The 20,033-nt window shown below is 37.1% G+C and overlaps 1 protein-coding gene across 5 annotated transcripts in view; it reads left to right on the top strand.

Moving 5' to 3' along the window:
• Positions 1–20,033, top strand: part of gdpd5b (glycerophosphodiester phosphodiesterase domain containing 5b) — a 47,664-nt gene that overhangs the window by 5,005 nt on the left and 22,626 nt on the right. For 4 of the 5 annotated variants that reach the window (XR_005621542.2, XM_039662669.2, XM_039662649.2 and 1 more), the window contains exon 2: positions 11,629–11,803. Coding sequence is in view for 4 of the 5 variants with exons in the window: in XM_039662669.2 (XP_039518603.1) it covers positions 11,687–11,803 (117 nt within the window). In the remaining variant the exon portion in view is untranslated. Of the gene's footprint in view, positions 1–11,625; positions 11,804–20,033 lie in introns of all 5 variants that reach the window. The other variant, XM_039662660.2, reaches the window with a different exon arrangement.

Here is a 20,033-nt window from a genome sequence, read left to right as displayed (position 1 = left end):
ATGGCACCGGAAGGGTTAAGGATTTGATGGCCTTCTTTTCTGCCAGAATAATGTTCCTTCCAACTGTTTCCTATGGCTTGAATGCCTTTGTCAGGTCAGGTGCTGATTTTCCAGGGAAATGTTTCAGCACCTACTGATTAAGGTCTGATCCAGAATTACTTTTTTTTTCTCACACTGGACTTAATCTCCAGGGGTTGTTGCAAACTGCTCCATTAGGCCATTCTTGTGCTTTCTGCATTAGCGGAGGACAGCGGGTTCAGCTGAATGGAGAACGTGCCAAGCTCAGCATCCCTCTGTTTGGAGTGAGTGAAGCCATCTGAACACAATATGTTAATGCTGGTTAGTTGCTCGTTTTGATCTGTCGCTCGTGTGTAGGAGTTGCTAAGTCCTTCATTTTGTTTCACTCTTTTAAGATATTTTATTCGAAAACATTTTTATGGCAAAACCCGCTTTTTATAGGTTGGCAACTGATTTTGTATTTGATTTGATTTCATTGAAAATTGCTTTAGGAATAAAACCTGTTTGAATTCCATGTTTTGATATTCCATAATACACCCCGTTTAGGGTTAGAGTTTGCCAATATGCCTAAAAACATGCCAGATTTTTGCTGGCAGTCTGAACAAATCCCTAAAAGGCTTTCAAAATGCAACTGGAGAAAGCTTGACACATGAGTAAATTCTAACCAAATAAGGTTGATTGCAGGCAGTCAATTAGTTGGCTAAGGAGGAATGATTACTTAAAGGGCACCACTAAGCGGTGTTATGTCTTTAGCTCCATTAGTACTCTCCTGAATAAATGATGGGGCTTTAAATTAACCACATTTGATCTTTCAAAAATGTCTCTGTTCCACATTAGCACAATGATGTATGAGTGAGAAAACTGATGCCCTGTAATCTTAAAGCTCTCTGCTTGTAATTAAAACTATATTGTCTCTGATGTGCATAGACAAGCTAAAGATGTCAGAGAAAGAGAGAGAGATTTATTATGTCAACTGTTGTATGAACTATGAAAGCTGAGGCGAAAAATGCTGATGATTATAAATGAATCCTGTTTATAAATTTCATTCACTACTAAAAATGTATTCCTGTGATAGTAAAGTTGAATTTTCAGCAGCCATTTCTCTAGTCCTCAGTCACATGATTCTTCAGAAATAATTCTGTTTCGCTGCTCAAGAAACATTTCTTATTATCAAAACAGCAGTTAAGAACAGCGTTTAATTTATTTCGAAATCTTCTGTAACATTATGAATGTCTTTAATGTTATTTTTTGAGGAATTTAATGCATTTTTAAAGGGTTAGTTCACCCAAAAATGAAAATTATGTCATTAATGACTCACCCTCATGTCGTTCCAAGCCCGTAAGACCTCCGTTCATCTTCGGAACACAATTTGAGATATTTTAGATTTAGTCCGAGAGCTTTCTCCATTGAAAATGTATGTTTGGTATACTGTCCTTGTCCAGAAAGGAAATAAAGACATCATCAAAGTAGTCCATGTGACATCAGTGGGTTAGTTAGAATGTTTTGAAGCATCGAAAATACATTTTGGTCCAAAATATAACAAAAACTACGATTTTATTCCGCACTGTATTGTCTTCTGGTTCTGTTGTCAATCCGCGTTCAGTGACGTGACGCTGATGATGTAAGATGCTGGTCACGTGTTATCTGGTGCATCCATGTACCATGTATTCGGATTCCAATAATTATGACTGGGCAAAAAAATGCAAGTCTTCCTCTGTGTCGAAGTCCTCAGACATGTTTGCGAAGATTGTTTTGTTTTCGCTTAGACAACATTCAACTATTTCAACTGCAAGTTGAGTTTCCACTCATTTTTGAGCAAATGAGTTATTGGCTATTGTTGCTTAGATTAGTGAAAATATGTTGCGTGTTGCAGGTCAGTTGGGATTTTTGCCTTTTGTTCCTCTACTGTCTCACGTCCTCTCCGCAAATAGCACCACCTGCTGCTTTTAATTAGTGTCAGTGAGTAACTAAAATATCCTGAGTACTCTGTGGCATTTTAAATCACAGACTGTGTCCAGTCAGGGAGTAAGGAGGCGTCTGTTCCACTATTTTGCTAACCTTATAATTACACTGATGGGCATTTCGCACTGCACTTCGGTACTGCAGTTAGTCTGTGAAAAGTGCTTTGTGTCACTTGTCACAACTTCTAAATAATCCCTTCAAATATTTGAATTGGGCCTGGTTTGATTCATTGTGTTTTCTGAAACTGTATATCAGATAAATTAGTTGGATTGATAATGACTTGTAATTGCCTGTTTGTTTGTTTTTGTCATTTATTATGACATTTTAATTGGGACCACTTAATAATTTTCTTTGTTTTTTTAAATGAAAAGTGTAACAGTGAATGTTTCTTCTAATCTAAGTAGACATCAAGTGGATAAATTACAGCATCCAGCATCCGTGTTCAGCTTAAACAATAGAGGAAGGAAACTATATTTAACTCAAATCTATTACAGTGTCTTCGATCAATCAGAACAAGGTCTTCCTAGATGCTCATTGCTCAGTGTTCTGCTGACTGGGTGTTTTTTGTTTTGTTTTTTTTTTGTCCAGTGAAGATGTCCTCTCCTTGTCCTGCGAGACATGACGGAAACTGTTTGCTTGAACTCTCCATCCAAGAGGACAGAGCTCTCAGTGAATGAAAAATGAATCGGACATGTGACCCAGTTCATATACCCTCACCAATTCTTGAGGGTTTTATCATGATTATTATAGTTGCCATGGATCGTCTATTAGTCATTTACTAGTAGGAAATGAGGGACTTGCTTATTTGTTTTTGATTGCCTTGTGTCTCTAAACCAGCCTTTGATTAATTTAGATAGCAGAGACTGATTAAAAAAAACTGCTGATTTAATTAGCTTTTTCCACTTTTGAAATACATTGTTAAACTCTTATGTAAGGAATAAATGGATGTCATGTAAGGGATCCAGTCAGATAATGTATCTTGTTTATCTTATTTGCACTTGATTAGCTTAAAGTTTGTGAAAAGGAATAGTGTATAGTGTTTCCCTCTTTCGACTTTCCAACGAAATTACCCAGAACAATTTGGACTTTTTTTTAACAGATTTTTAAAAATCTGACAGTCTCAAGAGCCTTAAGGTGGGGTCACATTAGTGATAGTTTTTGGGCAAAAAATGTCCATTGTCAATAGTTTAGTGATGCATGAAGAATAGTCATTTAAAAAGTCACCTTCAAGCAGCTTTTTGTTGGTCAGTGTTGCAAATCCATGAACATGAACCCATTGAAAAGTTAAAGTTAAAATTAAATGCTGTGTGGAGTCAACCAATAAAAATGCGGCATGAATATGAAGGTATATTTCTTACTTTATGATTTGTAGAATAGGATTTGTGCAGCTGCAATGAGGAATTTGAGAAGGTGTAACTGTTGCGTTGTGTTTGTGGAAGATAAAAAATCTACAAATTTGCAACTCTTAAAACATTTCTCTCTGTGACTTCAAATTTACTGATACACATGTGTGGCTATATTTTGTACAACTACAAATTCCACCGTCACAGGCGTTCAGTAGTTTTGCACCAAATATACCTTCATACATGAACCCAACCAATCAGCATCTTCAGTGCCAAGTCCCACCATTGAAAGTTCCTGAACTTTGAAAAAAGTACTACCTCGCATGCTCGCAAGCAGGGACTTTCTAAAGGGGGACATTTTTTTACCCGGAACTTCATTTAGACCCTGGTTCCTGTGGTCGAAACGCACATAGTACCACCCCAAAATTCCTAGTTCTACCAAAAAGACTCGGGAGAATAAATACTGTAACAATAAATACATTTATTGATAGCCCAGCAAGCAATTAATTTCTTTGGCGTAGGCCCCATCCATAGCTCGCAATCCAAGGGTCCGGACCACATGACAGTGGCATGGGTATACATGTTGCCAACGGACCATGGTGTAATACACAGATTAGCTGTAGGCTAGTTATACAAAATATTACACACTTTGTTCCACATTTGAATAATAGGAATAAATTCCAAAGATCTGTTTAATCATTTTTTTATACGGAATCAGACAGTTTATTTATTTGCTTTAGTCCCATTTTTTTGCAGACAGTAAATAAATAATACTTATTTTTATCTACACTAGCATTTTGCATATTAAATAAGCATGTCAAAAATAAAGCATTTGATTTGGAATGTGCCATAGCTTCATGCTTACCTATTTTTCAGTACTCTCAAATTATGTTGGACCTCACCATATAACATTATGATAGAGAGGTCCATTGTTTTCTCGAGAGTATGAAGAATTATGGCCTCTCCTCTGTCTCATACAATTTGATTGTGGTCACATTAATGCTTTCTGCCAGTGTAGATTGCAATCCCCATGCATTCTCTTTGGGTACATTTCATCTTTCATCTTGACTTTAATGACTTGCTGACATTTCATCTTGACTTTAGGTAATGACTTGGGGTTTTATGTGTCATTTGTGTCACTTAAATAGTGGTCCAATGTTTCATAAGCAACATATTTTGCTCTCACATAAACATTTTCCATTGCAATATTTCTGTCACGAGCTGCCCTAATGCAGTTGTAATGTTGTGCTATGTTGGCATTTTGGACCCTCAAACAGATTTTCACATCAGCATTTTGTTACGCTCATTAGAATTCTGAGCGAGCTGTGGACTGCAAAAGTTGGCACATCTTTCTTCACAACAGAATTCTTCAAAAAAAATTACTGATGTATGGAATCAATCAAACACAGACCGTTTTGTCAATTTCTGCCACCAAGAATAAGCCTAATTGGACTTAAGCGTTTTTTCCATAAATAATCCAAGAATATTTTCCAAAAAGCTCTTGCGACCATTGCACATTGCTGTGAGAAGTACCAATAAATTCATAAAAATGAATAACTTTGAATAACCCGAATAACCCGAATAATGAATAACCCGCCTGATAACTTTTTTATACCACAAATATGGAAGTACCTACCACCAAAGGCAGATTTGACATGAATGCGACACTTATTTTGTTCACCATTTCAAGGGGTGATGAACTGAGAAATCAAATTTTCAAGAGGTCATCATAAGAATTCTTATTCTTATAAGAATATCCTCTAAGTTTCGGAACTGAAAACGTCCTTGTTAGTCCAATAAAAGCTTTTATTGACACCAGGCTCAGCAAATGACTCGTTTTTCCAAGTGGGGAACTATGACGTCAAAGAGGATAAAACACCACCCCCACAGACGAAGATCAACGCCTACTTCAACACGGCCGGTTTAGCCCCGCCCACCGATTCGTGCATTACACGCATAGCTAAATAACATAGCCTACCTCGTGATGACAAACCAGATCGAGAGTGAAACTCATTAGAATATGCAAAACTACAGCACTGGGCGTTTACCTTCAACTCTTCAATGCGAGACGCCCATAAAAACTGAGCGTTTTTGAGCTGGGCTCAAAACTAGGGTAGAAAATAGCCTATTACTTATTAATTTTAATGTTTTTTTAATGTAAAAACCAAATGAACGTCATAAGTTGACCTCAGACAACAATATAAAAAAAATTAAAAAGCCAGTTCATTACCCCTTTAATTCACAAACGATATGCCCCACGTTGGGCATCAGATATGCTGGTTGTTGAATTTTTAATGTGTTACACAATACATAGGTTTAATGTCCTGGATATTCTTGATTTAGTTGCCGGGTTTTTTTTTAAGGAGTCATCTGATGCCCATTTTCCACATGATTCTTTAGGCTCTTCATGTAAAGTATGTAACATACTTTGGTTAAAATTGGAAATATTCTAACACAGGAAATATGCTAATAAATATAAAGGGACAGTCAGTCCCAGAGCATGAGCAATATGACATCATGTCATATTGCTCATGCAAAATCCAAACAGCTTGATTATCAAGAAAATCCATACGGCTTAATTATTGAGAGTGTTTAGACTTTTTGAGGATTAAAAAAGGGAGTGAATGGATTTTTTTTCATTATATGGTGCAAAGACACATGCAAACACCATATAAAAGTGAATTTTACATCCGATGACCTCAAAAAAATCTCCTGAAGTTGCAAAACTCTTGGTTTGGAGATTATACTAAACTGGATGAATTTCAATCTCTTGAGTCACGTTATATCTACTAGTTCTTGAGAAATAAAGTTGTTATAAAAGTTGAAGCCAAATACAACTTTTTGATAGGCAAACATAGGGTACATTGCACAACCACTAAAGTTGTATGCATGCTTTTCAGTTCAAACAATATTCTAAGAAACAACCACCACCACCCCAAATATTATTTCACCTCCAGCCGCACCAGCTCGGCTGGTCCTCCGCAGCTCAGACCCTGTCTGTGTTTATTTAGGTGTGCTCTGGAAGAGGTCAAGTCCGAACTGTTTGTGGTCTTTGTAAATTCCAGCCTGAAGTGTTTTAAAAAGGGGCTGTGAGCATCTGATCTGTGAGGTCACATTCACTCCCTCGTTGTAAGGGAGTATTTTAACCCGAGCTTTGCGCAAGGTATTTGGCAGTTTTGAGCAAACAGACGGTTACTGGAATATCTTTTAGTTGTTATAGAGAGGGTGAGTAGGGGTGGGCTGCTGACACAGCATTGGAACGCTTCCATTTCAGAGGGAGTCAGACATAAACAACCTGCTAATATGAGTCAGGCCATGGCAGAGCCTGTGTCGTCTTAATCACCACCCTTCCATTTAGTAAAAACAACATGATTTAGACAAGAAGATGCCAGTCTAGTGTAACATGTTTTTTTTTTGTTTTCAAACTGAATCCTCATGTTAATCAGTATTATTTATTAAAGACACAAAGGGTGTCTCTGTTTAGTTTCATTTCCTTTAAGCACCGGTTACTCTGAACATCTGAACTGGAACAAATTGCTCCTTAAAGAATAATTTACCTGATACACATGAAGAAAAGCTTAAGAAAGCAATTTGTCTCCTCCTGTGGAAAACGCAACACTTTTGTCCTGTAAATCGATCAGATTTGACATCTTACGCCTGAATAAAAATGAAATATCTGTAACCTTTCCCTAAGGCAAAGAGGTGATTGTTATCATTTTCTTCAATTGTCTCTTCACTTGTCGAGGACCGATGGTAGTCATTTCAGTTTGAGGAGCCCTTGATTGTCTGCGGTTACTTTAAATGTCTCACCAAATTGACTGTGGTACAGTGACATCCTAAAATGACTCAATGGCTTGATTAGTTTGTCACCAGACTGTAAACCGTTTAACCTGCTTATCTTTTTCTCAGTGTGACCAGTACTTTAACCTGTAGTAAACATGTTTAAGATACTAGGCCTAATAGTAGACTGACTTTTGTGCCTAAAGATGCAGTTCAATTTTCTGTTGTTCGGTGACTTTCAAAGGCAAAATCCATACATTTTAGTATGAATCCTCATGATTGGGAAATTTGTATCAGGTTGAAAAAGCTCCATGCAGACTTTCCAACGGGTTCGTGTTCATGGATTTGCCACATGAACCAACCAAAAGCTGCTTGAAAGTGACTTTCTGTGAGCTGTGCTTAATGCATCAACTATTGACAATAAACAGTGGACATTTTTTTGCCCACAAACTTTCACTAATGTGACCTCACCTTAAGACTCAACGATACTGGCTCTTTTTGCCTTGGGAGGTTCCTTTTAACTCAACCTTTCCCTTCTAACTCTAATCTGAGATTCAAACTGCTGAGCCGTTTCCCTTAATGGAGGCTGTTTTCTGGCAATAGGAAATGAAGCGGCAAAAAAGGAGAAAATTGTTCCTAAACTCTGTCTCACCCATGTCAGCACCCTTAAAATACGGCACCAGAGTCAACTAGAGCTTTCAGTGCTGAACAACAACAATTGCCAGATGGAAAAGTTTCACACTAGTTGACAGAAACTGACTCTTGCCTATGTTATATGGGGTCTATGTTTATGTACTGCACAAGTAAACATTTGCTGATGTGAATTCTGTTGATTTCAACATGTCATTATGCTAAATTTATTTAGCTGGCTGATGCATATGAAATGTTATTCAAAATGCAAGAATGAAAGTATCAGTCAGAGAGTAAATCGAAACATCAGTGTTTATAAAGTTGTTATTTTTTTTATTATTTTTAATATATTTCTTTCTGACTTCTAAAATAATAAATCATATATATATATATATATATATATATATATATATATAAATGAGGATCACAAGAAAGCTGAGTCTGTGTGTCAGATTTTTGTCCCTACTCAGACATTTTATGCTGACATCATTAGTGCTGCTGGGGTGATATCATAGTACAGTACATAGGCTGTGTCCGAAATCTCCACTCAAACCAGTACTCACTATATAGTAGAGCACTATATAGTGAGCTCACCAGCATAATAGAAACGCCACTTTCGAACACTACTCGATCGTCTCTCGGCCCCTTTGATTACGTCATTGCTGTCGCCCGTCTGTCTTTTGTACGATCAGCGCAATGCATGATGGTATGTAGGGCTTGGGTTAGTGACCATCGGTTGTACACTACTTTTCAAAATGCATTCTGGGATACATTGAGTGGACTACATAGGTTATAATAATCATCACTACACATACGGACAGCACTACAAAATGGTGAGCTCACTATAGACCATTTCACAAGATGTAAACAACACTGGTCCAGAAGCACTTCCTGTTTCAGTTTGTAACTGTTTTCTTTATTTCACATGTAAAGAAAACATCTTAAAGATGTTTGTTTAACTTTTTGATTCAGTTTTAAATGTTCTGTTGGTTGTATTTCATCCCAGCTTTTATGTAGTGTTAAAAAAATGAAACAGGAAGTGCTTCTGGGCCAGTGTTGTTTACATCTTGTGAAATGGTCTATAGTCCACTATATAGTGAGTAGTGGGACATTTCGGACACAGCCATAGATACTGTTTTCTTTTTTTTTAAATCAGCTTAAACATCTTCTATTCCAAAGCATAGAATGTGACTTATCTGTGTTTTGTTCCCCTCTCAACAATGCAATTTTTACCTTGTACAATTTATAAATCAGATGCAACTTACGGGAAATACGATATCATAGAGGAAATACACAATTCCACTGACAATGTCTAAAAGTGAATCATTAGTTCTTCCCGAGCGCTTACCTTCTCTCTTTCGCCTGATAATTAAGTGAACTGGTGACCTGGCAGAAAGGTGATATATTTAAAGAGACAGCAGAGTTTTGCGCTGCTTCACCGCGGTCTTGTGTAATAGCATGTTTTCCCTCTCTGAGGGATCTGTTGAGACACGGAACAGCTGACGGCTGCATTTCATCTCCAGTTCCTGGCAACAGTCACTAATCCTAATTATTTTATCCTCCATGCTTATTTATTGAGCCATCTAATTCCTGGAGGATATTAATGATTAAATACATGATGATTTTTTATTCTAATTTAGTTTATTAAATGGTTCATTCTAGATGTATCCTGGCACACAGATATTAAACATGAAAAATGTTGATGTAATAAGCCTTTCAGCCATGTCTGGCATTACCAGATCGAATTAACCTGATAATTATCCCACCTGTTAGATTACCGTTCCCCTTCTAAATTTTTCACGTACACACCCAGCAGTAAATACAGGAGATTCTTAATTATTCAACAGTTTTCCAAAATGGCTTCTCTTCTCTGCATGGGGGTGCAAGAATAATTGCTTTCTTTTTAATGAACTAACACTGACAGCTAATTAACAGTATAATGATTACGAGAGAAGTATTTTGAATCTCATTTTTGTTATGAAAGAAATTATTTGTATAACACCCTTGAAAAATCATATTTCAGTCTGCCTTGTACAAGCGGTGCTTTTTAATATAATTTTAAATATTTAACTCCAATGACATGGCAAAGCAAATTAGCGGATGCTAGTCCAAAAGTGTGGCCTCTAACATTTATCGTAGCACTATGCAGGTTCATGCTGTCAAAATGAGGTGACGTGACCTCTGATGTTTCCTGTTCAGTTAACCTATAGAAATGTCTTTGCTACCATGTTCCGTGTGCAATTTGTATTGAGGGTTCATGCGCATTCACATGAGACCTTGGTGATGCAACTAACTCCCATTGCTCTGTTGGGTCCTCTAATTACTGGATACACCTCCCACCAATATAGTGAACATGAAAGGCTGCTGGTAGTCTCTATTCTCTGCCTGATGTCCCTGATTATTACTGTTTGGGTGAACTCTGCAATGAATCATTTAGCAGATAAGAAGAGGAGGTGCTCAGAGATATTATAGTCATGCTTGTAAATATGGTGACGGTTGGTATGATTTTTAAATCTCTGCTCTGCTCAAGAATATATAAAAAAACGTAATATTGTGAAATAATTTAACAATTTAAAATAACTTTTCTAATTTTATTCCTATGACTCAAGGCTGAATTTTCAGCATCATTACTCCAGTCTTCAGTGTCATATGATCCTTCAGAAATCATTCCAATATGATGATTTTGGGCATAGGAAACATTATTATCAATGTTGGAAACAGTTGCGCGCAGAATTCTTCTCCGAAAATTTTTTCAAAATTACAGCATTCGTTTGATAAACTGTTTAAAAGTCGGTACTGTCTACTTTATGCATATATGCTGAATAAAAAAAATTCATTTCGTTCAAAAACATTCAAAAAATCTTACTGACCCCAAGTTTTTTATGGGTATTATAAACAGTTTCTTAAAAGTAAAAACGGAAATCTAAAAGGAACAACATTGAAAGTACTTCTCTGTCAGCTTTTCCTCAGAGCTTGGATTTGTGTACATGAAAAAGCTGTCGCATTAGATGACAGTGTTTTGGCTGATGCCAGTGCTTCACTGCCCTCCCTGATAAGGGTTCCAGAGGCTTAGTACCTCAGAGACTGATAAGCAGTGGAAAATCTCTGGGCTGAAGCTGCAAGAATGTGAATTTATTCTCTTGGGTAATGCAGTGATGATTACTATGGGCACAGCGCCGATCTGGTGCCTGACCCACATGAACATGAGATCAATTCAGGGTCCACAAAAGATTGATCCACAGACAGAAAGTAGTCTGAAAGCAGTCTCTTATGCTCACCAAGGCTGCATTTATTTGATCAAAAACACAGTAAAAATAGAACTATTGTAAAATATTATTCACATTTAAAATGACACCTTTCTTATTTAATATTATAAAATGTAGTTCATTTCAGTGATGCAAAGCTGAATTGTCCAGCAGCCATTATTCCAATCTTCAGTGTCACATTATTCTTTAGAAATTATTCTAATCGTTTATTTGGCGCTCAAGAAACATATTAATATGATCATCATCTATGTTCAAAAGTTGGCCGCTTAAAATTGTTGTGGAAAATGTGACATGTGTTTAAATTCAAAAGAGCAGCATTTATTTGAAATAGACTATTATAACAGTATAAATGACTTTAAATTACATTATTGCAGAGAAAAAGTGCCAAAAAAAATCTTTAACAAGCACAAATTGAGCTGTAATGGTCAGTTTTAAGAATTAAGCATCTACAGTATTTAGAGGACCTGGAATGGCATTGATCAGTGAAAATGTTGGAATTGGAAAAAACACAGTTCTCCACTCCTCCTCTCTTATGATTTATGGATGTGTCAGCCATTTGAAGTGTCACATGCTTCTAATGCTAATCTACTGTTTGTTTTATGCAGTGCTCTGTGTGTGTCTTTCTGCAGGGTCATTGGCGGTCAGTGGGATGATAGTGAGGTGGGTTGGAGTCTGGATTGAAGGAGCATGGTGAAGCACCAACCCTTACAGGTCTATGAGAGACAGCTGTGTTTGTCATGTCTAACCGGAATATACGGCTGCCGCTGGAAACGCTACCAGCGGTCACATGATGACACCACCAAGGTGAGTTACCCTGTCTCTAAGCCATCTGGCTGTGACTTGAAGACTTTATTAAAGCTCAAATCCCACAGCTAAAATTAAAGATGTCTCATTTTAGTTCATCGCACACACCTTTTACCCATATGTTTTTTTCGAACAGTTTTGCTGTGGTGAAGTTTTTTGGATCAGATTTTAACTGGTTTAATCCGGTTCACCCTGCCCCAACAAGCGGCATCATTTCAAAGAAACTAACGTTGGTTTTTCTGATTCTTAGTCATTTCATTCACTACTTAAAACTCCTGTCCGTACTCCGTAACCTTTTTGGGTTAAAAATTATCCAAAATAGATTTTTGAGCGAGTACATAACCAGCCAGTGTTTAAAACTATCTGCTTGCCTTAGCTCAATTCAAAGTGGTAAGCTTGTAATAATGTCTTTAATTCCAGTGGTACTGGTGGATTTCCACGGGAGATTCGAGCATGTCTTTCCGTCATTACGTCCCATCTGTACACATAAAGAAGAGTCTTGGCTAGTATAAGCTATATTGTGTGTGAGGATGTTGGAGGTGGAGATTTATAGACTTTTCTCACAGCACTTGATATAATTAAACTTATCAATTTGACGGCGGATCTAGAAATCACCAGCGACAACTAGAGATTCACCCGCTGTAAAATGCAAAAAGACTCTGGACTGAGAGTTTGGAAAAAGAGACTGGAACCGGCTCATGCGAAAAGGATAAATATTGGAAGGACATTGCATGTAGTCACGCAATGCTGATGTTGCTAACATTAACAATTTGAGATAGTATAAACAAGTATAATTTACATGGTTTGACGTGTTACGATAAACGATTGTTAGATTTAATCAGTGTGATTTTCTGCAATGCTTTTTTTAGTTAGTTGGTCAGAGGAAAAAAATTGGATGTTTCTTACTTGATTAGATGACATTTTAGGGTGAAAATTCTTATGTTGGTCATACTTCCAAACAGTTGAATCTGTGATTGCGAATGCCAGTATCCACACCGCGCGGTGATTGACAGCCGCACAATCTCCTCAAAACATTGTGTTCATCCACGCTGTGCGGTGTCGAGGCACAACTCACGTAAAGTTGATAATTCCCTGAATGACTGCAATTGCAGATTTTGAAAAGAGGAAAAACTGCGGACTGCAGCTTTATCACATAATTGGTTGATTCGTGAATCAGACTACACTTATCGTAACATGTTTGTTGTTGTGTGGTGTCCAGTGGAAAAGTGGAACTCAACTGACTTGGCCATAGGACCCACATTTTCCATGGTCATTTAGTTGCTACCTTTTTTTTTTAGGAATTTGACTTAAATCCTATTTAATTAGCCTATATAATTATAATAAATTAGCATAAAAAAGCAAATGTATTTCACAAAATTGATTGACACACCCTCTTTTCTTTCATGACTAAATGATCACAGTAATTTCATGACTTATTAATTGACAACATAACTATGATGTTGCATGCTCGTAATTTATTTTTGCACTTTATGAAGTGATATACATCCCGTGCCGCCGCATTTTCACGCCCTATGAGCACAGTATAACGGCTAACAGGACAGGAAAGTTCGTTTTTCTGAGGTTCTTTATTTTGGAACAAGCTTCGAAAATAAAGTTAAAATAATAATACTGACATATAACCTGACATCTCATCTGACTGCAGATTTTATATCAGCAACACGTTTTTCTCAGGCGCCCTTTTCTTAAACTGCGTCTGACAGAAGAGTCAACAGCGTTCCCACACGTCTTTCAAAAGTCTTAGATAAAAAAATAGAATTATGTTTGTTGTTGTTTCTTTGACTGCAAACTCCTCGAGACTTTCTCTCGCGACCCTCAGAAAACAGCTTAGGCTCATACAGTTTAAGTAACAACCAAAACATATAGGCCTACAGATTGTTTTGAAAGTGAATAGGTTAACTAGGATTGGAAATTAATATGGTCACATGATGAGTCATAGTTTCCAAGAAAACCTTTTTGATAAGATCAAAGTTCACATTAGTCAAGGGTCACTGTGCAGAAATGCATTGGCTGATTGCAAACTCTGTGTTCCCTTGTGTTCTTTATCCGTCACCCAGACTAGTGTGACACGTCCATCTTTGTTTTGTGCATAGACATGGGTGATGTAGTGTCAATAGAACATAAGCTTATTAAGGAAGTCTAGGTCATTTAGAGGTCAGTCATTTAAAAAATAGTAGTGAACCAACATTTGTACTGTATAGTATACATGTGAAATAACCAGACTATGAATGAGCGTTATTCATTAAAAAAGAGAGAAAAACAAACGGAGCCTGCCATTAAATTTCATAAGATTTACTGATTTTAATGTATTATGTTCTAGAAATATATTTATTTCAGCAAGCAAATATTAGTCATAGAGGATAAAATCATTTAATTAGGAATATTTTTATTTGATGGTCTTTTGACTGGGGTTTGCTTACGTCTGCTTCAATAGAGTCAAGTATAAGTAAGTAACGATCGGTCTCTTATGCGTCAAGGCACTTTTTGTCTAGGATACTGCTTCCATGAAGTTAATTAAAGCACATGTGCTAAGCATCAGGGGAATTGTGATGTTATATATGTGTGTTGAAAGAGCTGCCTCCAGACTGCCAACAAATGGTATTATCCTCGTTGTCTAATGCAGTGAGCGTAGCCAAGAGTCCACGAGGTTGCTTTAGTAAAAGAAGACTTTAATCAAAACATTGCCGGTCTGTATACATTTTAGGTTAGTGGAATAGGGACAGCGTCAAGGGAACATGTGGCCTTTCATGTTGTACGTACCCTTTGATTTGCCACAGTAAATGTTTCGCTAATAAACATCCTCTAGTTTTTTTTCCTTTTCCGTGATCCTCTCTAAGGACTTTCAGTAGCTCAAAAACACACGTGTTAGTGGAAAAACTATAACATTTCATGCAAGTTTTTTTTTAAGCAAGCAAATAAAATATCCCAAACTCCCTGAAGCCGCATTTATTAAATGTTTGCTTTCCTTCAGAGTGAGTTTGCCTTTGAGCATTACTGTTTTCAGTTGTGTACTCGGTAAAGGTCCCTGTGGGAGAAGAGAGTTGGGACACAATTGCTTGTCAGAGAATCGGGCTGTAAGATGAGACGGGAGCAAAAGGAGATGACTTTGTGTTGAAATTCAGTGACACAGATTTCTGACTGTGGTCATGTTGCTGAGAGAAGCAGGAGAGATGGTTGTCAGAGAAACCAAGATAAAGTTGGAGTCTTATCAGTACAGATGCATGTCGATAGCGAAAGGAGGAGCATCACAGCATCACAAACTATATTTGTCTTAGGCATCTGTCTGAGAGTAAGTTTGAATATCATTTGCAAACTTCATGTCCTTTTACTGTAAAAAATACAGTAAAATTTACAGTAGAAATATGTATAATTTGTTATTGATTCTTATATTATATACATGACTGATTCATCAAATAATGCTGGACAAGCTCCAATGGATCTGACTTTTAATTTTATTTTTGCCAGGGTTAAAATAAAACGGATGAAAGAATTCCATAGACTTACAATGAAGGACCTGTTTTATATATATATATATATATATATTAGGGGTGTAACAATATATCGTGCCACAATATCGCAATACAAAAATACAACAATACGCATCGTGGATAGTGACAATATGTATCGTGAATACAGTAGTTCCCAAAATAAAAATTACTGTGTGAGGAAAAATTCTCAGTACTACATTAAACTACTATTTATAATGTATAATAATGCAATGGAGGTATATTTGCGGGTCCTGATAATGCTAAATGACTTAACTTGACCAATAAAAAGTGTCCAACATTATTTTAAAATATATCTAAATATATTAAATATATCTAGTCAGAAAAAGTGCAAGAATATTCGTCTAAAATAATTCTATATTTTCAGCTTCAGAATCATGAATATTGTTATTCTGGTGGCACCATTGTCCTTGGGTTACAAGCACAGAGTCCAAGCCTATTCACCCAATGTAATATCAAATCAACAGTACATTTTTGTTAACCTATTATCATATGTCTTGGAGTATCGCAATAATATCGTATCGTGAGTTCAGCATCGTGATATGTATCGAATTGTGACTTGAGGGTATCGTTACACCCCTAATATACATATATATATATATATACACACACAATACCGGTCAAATATTTTAGATATGCAAGATTTTTTAAATGTTTTTAAAAGAAATCTCTTTTGCTCACCAAGGCTCTTCTCCATCTATTTTGTATCGAATAAATGCAGCCTTGGTGAGCAGAAGATATACTTTTATAAATAATGGTATATATTGTTAGATCATGAAATAATGTTTTCCTTTTATATTTGCTTTTTTGTTTTGGGAAATGTACTTTGATAATATATTGGTGGTATTTCAAAATGTCATAGTATTTCCATACAAACACATTGCCTTACCATGGTACCACTACCTTCATGGTGGGGGCATGAGCTTGCTTTTTAACCTGTTTTTTTGGGGATTCAGAACATGTGCATCACTAGATCAATGTCTAATACAGGGGTCACCAAACTTTTTTATCTGGGGGCCACATTATCGTTCCTGACTGTGATGGGGGGCCGGGGCTATATAAAATAGAATTGTGTGACCAAGCACAAACTGACCACCAGCAGGCCTCATAGTAGAGATTACTAGCCTGGCACAGCCATATTTGTTTATCATTAATAGTTGTTTGCAAAAGTAGTAATCGAGTCTTCACACTTTGTTTTAATTTGAAATACCACAGATTTTCCATTTATTTATTTTCGAATACAAATTACATCAAACCCGTCAAGGTAAGAAACATCTGCCTAGTTGAGGTGAGTGGCACTGGTAAGGATGAATGAAAAATTATAAATTATAGGTAGGCCTGTTACTATTTATAATAATTGTGTACAGCACTTAATAAAGGTCAAATAAATAGGCCTATAAAATAAATAAATAAACATTGAAATTATAACAACAACATGAGTAATAGAACTAGTCAGCTCTTATGCCTATCCAGGTGAGCATGCTCAGTAAACAACAAAATACCAAATGCAGACATGTTATTATTTTCCAAAAAGCAATTTAAAAAAATAGGCCATGACGACTTTTGGGGATTGCCGGTTCAAGTAGTGGGGGGCAGAGGGGTTGGGGGGCCAGTCAAAGGGGTGTGGCGGGCCTGATTCGGCCCGCGGGCCTTAGTTTGGTGACCCATGGTCTAATACAATAAAATGAGTGAAAGGGGAGCAGATACATTTCCATTTTAATTCCACAAAAGGAGGCTAAGCCATTGCCCTGGTTTCCTGTTGTTCTCTGGCTCTCAGATGCTTGTACTGTGCTGTCAGCAGTTTCTGCTCACTCTTGACTGTCCATAGTGGGAGGCCTGACCCTGTCCACAGAAACAGCCAGTTCAGCTGTCTGTAAGTGAGAGAGAGAGAGAGAGAGAGAGAGAGAGAGAGAGAGAGAGAGATAGAATGGTGTCAGTTCTCAATGAATGCAGCTAATGTCATTTCCTGTCACTTTTAAATGAAACAGGATATGATATTTTACCCATACATAACAATTTGACCTTTGTCCCATCTTGCCACTGTCGATCGCTTCAGAGCCCAGCTCTCCCCCTCATGTGACACACTAAACTCTGGGGTGTGAGGTCTGGGATTATACAAAGCGCATCCATATTTCATGATTCCAGACTCAATCTCTGGAATCACTGGAGCGGTGAGATGAGACATTTCAAACTCAATACAAAAGCTTTGCGATTTTAGCCCCAAAACAGCATGGCACACAGGGATCTGATGCGTATAATATGTTCTGTTGAATTATTCTATATGAAGCCTGTATTTGTTTCTAGGTAGCGTGAGTGTGTCAGAGAAATGTGCGATGGTCTCCTGTTTAAGCTGTGTAAGCTGTGCTCCACTGAAAAGAGATCCCTCCTCAGTAATAATTGAGAGTTTTTCCGTTTACGCATCCCAACACAAAGGACACATGAATAGAAGTGTCCTTTTCTCCCATGGGCCCCTGCATGTGCTCTGTACAAGCACAATAACAGCAGCGACTGGCATGTAGTGAATCAACTCTGATCAGTTACATACACTACCATTCAAAAGTGTAGGATTTGTACAGTATTGTTTTTGTTATCAAAAATACAGTACAAAAATGTAATTGTAAAATATCATTCCAATGTACAATAACTGTTTTCTATTTGAATATATTTTCAAATGTAATATATTCCTGGTACCAAAGCTTAATTTTCAGCATCATTACACCAGCCTGCTTTCATCCTCTCAGATTTGCTGCCAAAACCTCTCAGGATCTACCCACTCCACACAGTTCCCCTCTTTTCTATCATTTTTAATCTGAGGGAGGTTGACAGCTCTTACATTAGTGATTGACAGTAAAGATTAACTCGCAATGTGTGGCATACATGTGTCAATGACATGACAGACAACTAGTTGTTTGCTTTGCTTTCATTCACACAGCACTCCTCAACTGAAATGTCACTTTGGTTATAGAATGTTTGTCAGTGTCTTTCATAGCATATCTGGCTTTATGCTAACCATATTTAGGGGAGGTGGGGTTAAATATCCCTCTCAACATCTTTCTAGCCTTTTTAAATGGAGTTCAAATACCATTTGGTCTGGTGAAAACACTGTAGTATAAACATTCTCCTTTTCCAGTCAGACTCAGTACTGAGGGCAGGGTGTCACAATAGGCATGAAGCACAGTGACAGACTGTGACTCCAGCCTACGGCAGGTACAGAACTGCCACCAACTGTGTGGAAAAAAAAGTCTGTGTTTGCCCTCAGGGTGAAGACTGTCATTTCCAGTGGATTGGAAGAAACCCACAGACCTGTACATGCATCTTCAAACCGCATCAGCAACAAACTGAGGATCTTAAACTCTTGCCCATCCCTCAGGAATACAGATTATGTTTGTGATTGCTTTCTATTCCCCAGACACTGTTTTGCACGTAGTAATCCATTCACTGCAATGTTCTTGGATTCACATGTTGCTTTCAGATTCTCTCCACTCCTCTGTCAGTGCTGTTGCTGTCATTCGGGGTTCATGTTTACAGAGGAGAGCAGCATTTTTAAATGGCTTTGATGAATTGATCTATGGGTGTATTCTAGTGCCAGCTTTTCCTACAAGGTGACCTACAATGCATGTTCTTGTCAGATTTAATCTTTCCTGTCCATCAACATGGAGATTATTAGGTTACGGTTGTTATTTTACACTGGAGAAGAAGAGGCAAAGATGTTAAAGGGATAGTTTGGATTCCATTTACTATCATTGTATGGACAAAAACATTTTTTTTTCATCTGTTTATGTTCCTCGGGAGCTTTTCAATGGGTTGGTGACTAATTGATGACAGAATTAAAATTTTAACTGTGGATTTGAAGTGTGGATTTACAAAGATCTTCGCTATTCAGTGCTTTTAAATGGAGATTTATGTAGCTACATCTGACATTTAGTTCTTTGATGAAGATGTTTTTCCATGTTTAAAGTACATATTCGGTTGTGTTCATTTTGTACATTTGCAAAGGCAGCTTATGAAAGCACTCTTTGTGGCAGCCGTTTATTGAATTGCACATTATTGACCCACAGTGATTTTTACATAACAATCAACATCAATGGAAACTTTGAATAGAAATAAACAGAATGTAATTTCAAGTGGAAATTAGTCAGGATCTGGCATTTTTGACTGTAACCTTCAGGCAGACACTGTCGAGCTGTAGTGAAACTACTTTCAGGACCAAAAATACCCTTATGTGAATGCCAACACTATAGTGAGAATTTACATAGCACCTTTTCCACTATTACTGCTGGTTTATTCAGTAGAAATGATGCACCTAAACAATGAATGAAGATGTTAGCACTTGTAGTGCTGTGTGGTTTGGTAAAGTCATTTTGCATAGTGTTTGTTATACTGACACTTTTAATTCCATCTGACCTAAATTTTACCTCCAATCAGTGACATTTCTTTTCAGTTGTCTAGTTTTTTTTAGACCCGTATTGGAAAGGTGTTTCTGTACACCAGTAAAATAACCACTCTATGAATAGAACGCATCTTTTCATTGAACGGTTCTGTTAATGGATTATGTGACATCTGTTTCAGAATAGGTCAGTTTGTAAAAAAGGGACTTGATTTTGCACTTCACTCACCGATGAGACTTACAGGGACTGTTATGAAAGGACGTTATTATGCTGCTCCAACTAACTTTTCTTTCTCCGCCGCCTCTCTTTTACTCTCTC

The sequence above is a fragment of the Pimephales promelas genome, chromosome 16 (genome assembly GCF_988280905.1).
Source record: "Pimephales promelas chromosome 16, fPimPro1.hap1.1, whole genome shotgun sequence".
NCBI classification, from domain to species: Eukaryota; Metazoa; Chordata; class Actinopteri; order Cypriniformes; family Leuciscidae; genus Pimephales; species Pimephales promelas.
Note: the sequence above shows the minus strand (reverse complement) of the source record. Positions and strands in the feature narration are given on the sequence as shown.